The 9712-nt window shown below is 44.5% G+C and overlaps 1 protein-coding gene across 1 annotated transcript; it reads left to right on the forward strand.

Annotated features, from left to right (window-relative positions):
• Nucleotides 1-2368: 2368 nt before the first annotated feature.
• LOC310779719 (peroxisomal N(1)-acetyl-spermine/spermidine oxidase-like) lies at nucleotides 2369-6851 on the forward strand (the record flags this gene model as incomplete). Its single annotated transcript, XM_083640215.1, has 6 exons — nucleotides 2369-2420; nucleotides 3432-3601; nucleotides 3791-3876; nucleotides 4203-4315; nucleotides 5225-5379; nucleotides 6440-6851. 6 exons carry the CDS (start codon nucleotides 2369-2371, stop codon nucleotides 6590-6592), a joined length of 729 nt encoding a protein of 242 aa, XP_083496341.1. The 3' UTR covers nucleotides 6593-6851.
• Between the last annotated feature and the right edge of the window lie 2861 nt (nucleotides 6852-9712).

Consider the following 9712-nt stretch of genomic DNA (forward strand, 5'->3'; position numbering starts at 1 on the left):
GATAATGTGAAGGTACCACACATTATGCTCCAGCTCATGCAAATCCACTGCTACAGTCTCGTTGTAACGGGAAGCCATGGGCAAACCAACAGCAGGCTTAGGTTTAGGTTTGCTGTGTTTGAGACATATCTCAAATCTATGAGATTTATTTGTTTACTATCTCTTCTAGAATAGCAATGCTCTTATCATCAACATTTCCAGCATTAATCAGCAGTTTCTTAAGTTTATCAACTGACGCATGGCCAAATTGCTTGTGCAGCTTAAGTAAAGCTTTATGCTTTTGTTCCTCAGTCATGTTGTCTGTAATTGCTAGCACTATGTTCTCATATGTATCACTTGGGGAATCTCAGATGGGACTACTTCTGTTTCTATGCAGCATTTTGTTTTTCCTATCTTGGCTGGGATTTTGACCATTTTTGTGGAATGCACAACATGTCCATCCCCGAACTTAAAAGGCCTGCTGCTGCCTGTGTTTATCACTTTTTGTACGTCTCTCTCATTTAGTCCCTTTACATAGTTATTCAGCCACTTTTCACCACAGACTGTCCTTGTGCATGCTGTATCGATTACAGCCGATCCTAGAGCTTCAACCATGAATATTTCAGAATCTGATTCCTTGGAAAACAGCGTTAAGTTACACTCATCAGGTTCTTCACTGCATTGATTTTCACTTGTCATTTTTACATGCTCTTTCTTGTGTGGGCAGTCTTTCACCCAGTGGTATGTGCTCTGACAAATTCCACATTTTGTTCGTCGTCCATATTTATCAAGCGGGTTAGTGCCTGCGAGTGGTCCTCCTCTAGCTTGGCTACTTTGGGCTCGTGACTGCTCTCTTCCTCTTCTGTGATCCGTGTAGTACACGGCATCTTGGCTCACGTTGATTGCTCCAGTCTTCTGCTCACTCTTCTCACCAAATACTCGTTTGAGCGCTGACTTCATATCAGCAAAAGTGTGCGTACCACACGCAGTTAATGCTAGTTGCTTGTCTTTGACATCAAGGCCGGCTGTATCGAGGAGTTTAAACGCTAAAACAGCGTCGGGCAGAACCATATTAAACTTACGGATCTTGTTGTATTTCTGTTCAAAGTCCGCTATGTATTTGGCCATAGCGACGCCGTCTTTCCTTGACACTCGATCAAACACAGAGTACGCTTCATAAGCCCGGTCTTTCTCTTCTCTCATGAAAACTTTGTCAAGTTCCCGAATCAAAGTGTTCATACCATCATCCTTGTTTAGATCGTCCACTTGTATTTCTAGAGCAATGTCCCTTGGTCGGCCATCCAACGACAACGCTACAGCCAGTGCTTGTTTTTTCTTGTCGAGGTCCGTCACCCGTCTCCACATTTCCACTTCATTTTTCCAGTTTTCGTACGACTTTCCCTCGTCGAATGTCGGAGGCAGTCTGTAGTTATTAGAGGCAGCCATCCTCTGCTACCATGTTAACTCAATAATGAGACGTTTATTTAATATCAGTTCGTTTACTTTTCCGCTCTCAACAGCATGACAACTTGCCGCTCCCGGCTCACAACATAACACGTCATCACAGCGCGCAGCCAGCACAGCATCATGGGTACCGTAAAGCATAGTATAGAGGTGCCAACAAGTCATGTTAACAGTGCCAGGCTGTTTCGGCCCTCATCAACATAAAATAAAAAATCATCTGGCCACTAGGGGGTTGCACGTACAATCGCGCATGAGCCGGCCGGTGTGCTGTGTCCACTGGAGCAGCACAGAGAGGGGGGGAGACCCTGTGACAGACAGGGGGGAAGACCCTGTGACAGAGGGGGGGGGGGGGGGGGAGTCCCTGTGACAGAGAGGGGGGGAAGACCCTGTGACAGAGAGGGGGGGGGGGACCCTGTGACAGAGAGGGGGGGGGGGAGACCCTGTGACAGAGAGGGGGGGAGACCCTGTGACAGAGGGGGGGGGGGGAGTCCCTGTGACAGAGAGGGGGGGAAGACCCTGTGACAGAGGGGGGGGGGGAGACCCTGTGACAGAGAGGGGGGGAGACCCTGTGACAGAGAGGGGGGGAGACCCTGTGACAGAGAGGGGGGGAGACCCTGTGACAGAGAGGGGGGAAGACCCTGTGACAGAGGGGGGGGGGGGGGGGAGTCCCTGTGACAGAGAGGGGGGGAAGACCCTGTGACAGAGAGGGGGGGGGGAGACCCTGTGACAGAGAGGGGGGGAGACCCTGTGACAGAGAGGGGGGGAGACCCTGTGACAGAGAGGGGGGGGGACCCTGTGACAGAGAGGGGGGGGGACCCTGTGACAGAGAGGGGGGAGACCCTGTGACAGAGAGGAGGGGAGACCCTGTGACAGAGAGGGGGGGGGACCCTGTGACAGAGAGGGGGGGAGACCCTGTGATGGTTGAATGTGTCGACGGCGAGAGGCTGCTGACCATGTTATTGTCACCGTGCCTCTAGGTAGACATTGTGTCTGCTCATTGTGTTTTATACCATTGGAATATATAAAGTTTATGAGGTCTCTTTTCAAAGTTCAAGAGTATATCAGTTCAGTTGTTTACTTTCACAGACTAGTCGACTTTCAAAACCACTAGTCAACACTGCATCATAGTCAACTAATCGTTCATCTGTGGTTTTAGGAATAAACAATATAAATAAATAAATTGAACATAGATTTAATTGAACAATCATTTTCTTATGCCATGTTAAAGAAACCACCAAATTGAAGGTATTTAGAGAGGGAAAGACTGCCCTCTATGTTGTTACTGCAGTCAAACAGTTGGTATCTTTAGACAAGTCGCTGGGGTTTAGCGGCTCATTTGTAAGCAGCCTCTCAGAGCCAATCAGGACTCTGCTATTTCACATACCCTTCTATAGAGCCAATCAGGACTCTGCTATTTCACATACCCTTCTATAGAGCCAATCAGGACTCTGCTATTTCACATACCCTTCTATAGAGCCAATCAGGACTGCTATTTCACATACCCTTCTATAGAGCCAATCAGGACTCTGCTATTTCACATACCCTTCTATAGGTTTGTCCCGCCTACATTAGTTAACCCTTTGGCTGTTTTTGAGACCATGATGAGAATTGATCATTTTCATTGGGTGGGGGGAAAAGAGATATCTGGCGTGACTAGTCAACTACCTTTTGGGAGTAGTCCACTACTAAAATGCAGTAGTCGTCGTGAATGCCCTGCCTAGGCCGTGGACCCCCATCTGATAAGATTTTGTCTAACTCGAACACAAATCTGAGAATAGTTTTATCACATGCAATTTTGTCCAGATTTTTCAGTGAAACTATGATCAAAATATGCATCCTTATACATCCTTATAGATCTATATACAATGGTGAAGTTTAACATTTAAACTTGACTAAAGGACCCCTGGTCGTCCCTGGACCGTGAGTAGAAACTAGTTCTGTTCTCTAATGTTCTGTTCTATCTGTTCTATTCTCTTCTGTTTGCTCAGGATACCTAAATAAGCACCATCCCACCCTGTTCCGTCCGCCTCTCCCGCTACACAAGCTGCGCTCCATCCAGAGAATTGGTTTTGGAACGAATAACAAAATCTTTGTGGAGTTTGACTCCCCGTGGTGGGATGCTGACTGTGAAGTCATTTACCTGGTGTGGGAGGACGAGGTGTGTAGTGTGGCCGGACGTTAAGATGCATCTCTAGTATGCATGTTCAAATCTGATTCCTCCCCTGGCTAAAATACAGACTGCCGCACAGTGCACACACACAAACACACACACAAACACGCACGCACACACACACACACACACGCACGCACATTTGAACTGTCTGTTTCATCTCTTATCTCTCTCCAGGAGAATATGGTGGACCAGGTGTCAGATATACAGAGATCCTGGATAAAGAAGATGTTTGGCTTCACTGTTCTCAAACCCTCTGAAAGGTCAGGAACCACAAGAGACTCTGATGCCTCCCTCACTTGTTTCTGTTCTATTTCCAGAAAAATATCAAACAAATGAATGCATAGATAAGAGTTACGGAGTCAAACCTCTGCTGTGCGGGGGGGCACCCACGAGCTACAAGTTGTCCTGCCAGTGAAGCGGCTGGCGACTGCACATGTATCGGAGGAAGCATGTGCTAGTCTACAACTCTCCCCAATTGGCAGACCGGCTGGAGCAATGATGGAGACAGCTTGGCAGGGGGAATTGGCCTAGTACAATGGGATTACGTTGTGCAACTCCTCATCTTATTATTGATGTCTGCACTCAGGTACGGCCACGTTCTCTGTGGCTGGATCGCTGGTCACGAGTCAGAGTATATGGAGACGCTGCCTGAACAGGAAGTCACACTCGCAGTCACGCAGCTCATCCGAAGATTCACAGGTGAGTCGAAAACCCTTCTGTGTAAAAAAACAACAACAACAAAAACGTGTCCTGGTCGCTGCACTAGCGCCTCCTCTGGTCGGTCGGGGCGTCTGTTCGGTGCGGAAGGGAACTGGTGGCAATAGCGTGATCCTCCCACGCGCTACGTCCTGCTGGTGAAGCTGCCCGCCATCAGGTGAAAAGAAGCGGGTGGCAACTGCATGTATCGGAGGAATTATGTGTGTGTGTCTACGGCCCTCACCAGATCAGCAGAGGGGGTAGTGCCCGGGGCAGCAGGGGAAGGGGGGACACGATACTCAGTGACAGCACAATGCTTGACAGAATCTATCCACCTTCTTTTTGAATGCCCCACTGTAAAAGATAATTGTGGGTACAAGTTCCGGTTTAACGTGACTTATTGTTGCAGCTTGCCATTTCCTTTGTTATACTCGGCCGCAGACCCGAATTATAAACCGGAAACTGGAGTACGTTATAAATATAGTCATGTTATAAACAACTAACCAATGCTGGAGGTCTGTATGGAAACATTGTTACTCGAAATGGTTAAAAGTTAAATCAATTTGGTCATTCAGTGGCGTTTTACTGCCATGTAAAGTAACTATTACGCTAGCCGCTAGCATTAGCCACAGTAGCCGACTACCCACAATGCATTACGTTATCCCAGCACCCGAACGACACGGCTGTAGAGCAGAATGGCTCTCCTGTAAAATCCTCATAGAAAGTTAAAACCATAGACTGTAAAACAGTCTATTACACCGGAAGCGGAAGAAGCACCCATCAGGCATCATGGCAGCTAGAAATAAGGTGGATAGGATCCTTCCATTTTCTAGTGATGTTTCTGAGCCTTGATCTTTGAAGCATTGTCACCTGTCAGACACCTGTTGTTGTAAAGTAACTGTGTGTGTTTAGGAAACCCCACCATCACACCAAGGAGAATCCTGCGCTCCCAGTGGTTTCACGACCCCTGGACCTGTGGATCCTACAGCTACCCAGGAAGAGGCTGTTCAGCGCAGGACCTGGACAACTTGAGGGAACCTCTGCCTGCAAAGGGTGCACCTTCTCAGGTACACACAAGTCATTTGCACTAGGCCTACTCCACCTGTTTGAACAAGTCACTTGCACTAGGCCTACTCCACCTGTTTTAACAAGTCACTTTCACTAGGCCTACTCCACCTGTTTTAACAAGTCACTTTCACTAGGCCTACTCCACCTGTTTTAACAAGTCACTTTCACTAGGCCTACTCCACCTGTTTTAACAAGTCACTTTCACTAGGCCTACTCCACCTGTTTGAACAAGTCACTTGCACTAGGCCTACTCCACCTGTTTTAACAAGTCACTTTCACTAGGCCTACTCCACCTGTTTTAACAAGTCACTTGCACTAGGCCTACTCCACCTGTTTGAACAAGTCACTTGCACTAGGCCTACTCCACCTGTTTGAACAAGTCACTTGCACTAGGCCTACTCCACCTGTTTGAACAAGTTGCTTGCACTAGGCCTACTCCACCTGTTTTAACAAGTCACTTGCACTAGGCCTACTCCACCTGTTTTAACAAGTCACTTTCACTAGGCCTACTCCACCTGTTTGAACAAGTCACTTGCACTAGGCCTACTCCACCTGTTTGAACAAGTTGCTTGCACTAGGCCTACTCCACCTGTTTGAACAAGTCACTTTCACTAGGCCTACTCCACCTGTTATTTTTAGGCAATACCTGCAAACAGTCGTCATAAGCAACCTGAAGCTTGTGGATGCATGCTTTTTTTAAATTCACCCACAAGGGGGCAGTATGTATATACAGTATATATATATGCAGTGAGCTCTGAAGAGATTAATCTTATCACGGTCTGAACATAAATAGAATTGTTAGCTTGTGCATATAACATATGGCGCTGTCTGTACTTGTCATCATCATCAGATATTTGATCTGTAATAAAGTGACCCATATATTTTGTTTAGTCACAAACCGATAGAACAAAGTGAGGCCCCTGTCCCCTTTTGACTGACTGCTTGCTGTATCCCAGCAGGCCTTGCAGGTGTTGTTTCTTTTGACTGACTGCTTGCTGTATCCCAGCAGGCCTTGCAGGTGTTGTTTCTTTTGACTGACTGCTTGCTGTATCCCAGCAGGCCTTGCAGGTGTTGTTTGCCGGAGAGGCGACTCACTCCTGCTACTTCTCCACCGTCCACGGAGCCCTGCTGTCCGGCTGGAGGGAGGCTGACCGTCTGCTGGCTCACTACGCCTCCATCAGTCCCTCCGGACCATGCAAATCCAAGCTTTAAAAACAGCAATGCATCTTGTACTAAAGAGATTTTTTATTTTTTGCCAAATTGTGCCAAATTGATTCTCACCGAATCTATGAAGGTTTTCAATGATGAAAGATGTCGAAATAATTTCTGTGACTGGAATGAGCAAATTGATTTTTAAAATGCACTCGTATTACATTGACATGTAAAGCACTTTATTTCTTACCTGTTATAAGATACAGCACATGAATATCAAGATTAAATGTAATACATTCTTAATACTTTACACTCTTGACAAATACTTGTTTTTTCTCATTGTAATACCAAATTCTATGCTCTGTGTGTGTGTGTGTGTGTGTCCGAACCTGAAATTGTTGATATAAAGTTTATCTAAACTATAAAGTTTATCTAAACTATATCCATGGACCATGTTGTCTGTTTAGTCTTGAATGAATACATGAATTATGCATATATATACATATATATAGCAATAATAAAAGGAGAAATCCATCGTAGAAGAGGAGCAGTTTGAGTTCAGGTCCGTTCTCTCAGGGTTGATGAAAGGCATTCTGGGAAATGTAGGAAATTGCTAACTGAAGTAGAAGTAGACAAGGTAAGACAAGAAAAAATGGGCTCACGAAAAAATGTATTATACAACTTCAACACAAAATAATGTACAACTAAACTAAATAATATGTACAACTGTTGCCAGAGTTTCTCATGGTAACTCAGATCCCACTGAGTCCATTTGGGTCCCATCAGGTTTTCTTCAGTAACATCAACATCAAATTATTTGCACAGTTAAGATCTTTTTATACAAGAGATTGTGTTCCTGATCTGCTTCTACATTAATAACAAACATAAAAAATAAGAAAAGGGCCAAGGCACCTCTTCTGATCTGAATTTGTTGAAAACTCCAACATGTTTAGGCAATATGCTTTTATCAGTGTCATCACTTCACAGTCATATTTATTGGTTTCCTGTTAGCAAGGATGTGGAGACATCTTGCTGTTAACAATCAGAAAACGAACAAACAAATATTTTATTCTATTCTATTAGAAAGGGAAACCACCTCAAAACTATTGAATTAAAAGAGAGCGAGGTACCAGTGATTATTTTTGAATTTACTCCATTTTTATTTTTGTATCCATATTGCTTTCCTTTGTGGCTTATTTTTCTTTATTATTCTTTATTATTATTCTCTTTGTCATTGTAAATGATACTTATTATGGTTATCTCCTATCTCCAACACTCTTGCTTTCTGATTGAAGAAGATTACTCAATTTCCTTGGAACATACATGTATATAAGTGATGACCATGATGGAGACATATTGCCTACACATTCACATGAACAAATTCAATATGAATGAGCAATAAAGGCTTTTTAACTTCTTATTCTTTCTTTCTTTCTTTTAATTATTATTACAGACTAGTTGATCTGGTTGTTTCCATACTTTTTGTATGTTTTTTTAATATTCCCTTTAAAGAACATTCTCTTTTTAATATGAATTCCCACTGAAGTGCTTTTTTCGGAGTTCTACGTTTTGCACAAAAGCAAAAGTTTGTCATCCTCTTATAGCTAAGAGATCAACTAGAATGCTTGCACAAAGAAAGATATAGCCCCGTCATGTTTCCAGTCTCACACATTGTGTTCACTGCCTCTTTCCTGTGTGAAGTGGCGTTCCAAAAACCACAACCCCTAGCTCAGCTCTAGTGTGGGTGACACCAACCAACATAACTGTATAATTACAGCCCACATAACAGACATTGGTTTGTCATTGGATGTTTAGTCTGTCAGCTGAAAGGAAGTTAGACATTAATGGGAAGATCAACTTGGTTTACCTGATGTCTTTATATCAGCTTGTGATGATAATTTGAGCATAAATGCTCCAAAAGGCCTCTCTGATTGGTGTATTATGAAACTGCATCTGAAAAACCGAGGTCTTATGTCATTGCCTATAATGTTTTTACGGACGAGTTGAGAATAAGACTGTTTAGCTGAATGTCAGAATAACCTCAATGGTGATAAGGATGAAGATCATCCACTCTAACCTCAAGCTGTGCTTCTCACTCAGGTGGCTCCTCGTGAGGTCTGTCAACTGTGTGCAATGTTCCAGCTTCTCGTTCATAACATTGACTCTGTGGTTGATGCTGAGGAACTGGCAGGTCTTGTCATAAAGCTTTTCCAGGTTTTCTTGGTCCCAGTAGAAATCAGGTGTGATGAGCAGGTCCGTCCGACCTCAGGTTTATACAGTGTCTCAGTGCAAAGAGCTCTCCTATCTTCTGCATGACCTCTGCCGAAGACAACTTCACTCTTTTACCAGACTTCAGCGTCTCTGGAATTGATTGAATTGACTCTACAAAGTTGTCTAATGACACCTCCCATATCGCCAGCTTCACTGATAAGCATAATGCATTTGAAAACGCATATTTCTCCAAAACGGCTTCATGTAGATCTGAAACGTCTTAACCCATAGTAACAGCTCCTTGGACACATCCTTGAGGCATTCCAGGTGGAAAGAGTCCTAGGTTGGGATTCATACGCGTGTCCCTGAGTAGGATGGGAGAGGCTGGCCGAGGCAAACAGGCAGACCTGCCTCCTGTCCACTGGCCGCTGAACTCCCAGTCTGAACCACAAGGTCCGGAGAAGCATCTTCAGATGGACAAGTCAAGCTTTACAAAAGACAAACGTTTGCTCGAACTGTCACGCACGTAATGGTAAAAAAACAAAACAAAACAAAACCCCACCTCTTACCAACATCTTCTCTTTTCTATTGTCCTCGTGTTGCAGCGGCAATATGTATGGTCACTCACAACCCTGTTGTCCATCATGTCAACTGAACTGGCATTTATTGCTCTGTTGGGCATTAAGCCCAACAGAGCAAGAAATGCCAATTGAGTGACTTCTTTTTTGGGAGCTAGAGAGTCAGTTTCTTCCACCCGTTTACGTTTGTCATTCCGAATCCGAATCCGTGCACTTTGTCTGACAGCTGGAGCAGGGGCAATGGTCCGTTCAAGACGTTCTTCTGTTGCTTGCCGTTTATGTGATGGTTCCTCAGCCTCCGCTTCTGGAATAAAGATATAAGAATAAAGATTATTTCTCTTTCAAACAGTGTCGTAGATCTAATATGAGCAAAACCTATAAAAAAAAATCA

Source organism: Poromitra crassiceps, assembly GCF_964638095.1.
Source record: "Poromitra crassiceps genome assembly, chromosome: 7".
In the NCBI taxonomy this organism is placed as follows: domain Eukaryota; kingdom Metazoa; phylum Chordata; class Actinopteri; order Beryciformes; family Melamphaidae; genus Poromitra; species Poromitra crassiceps.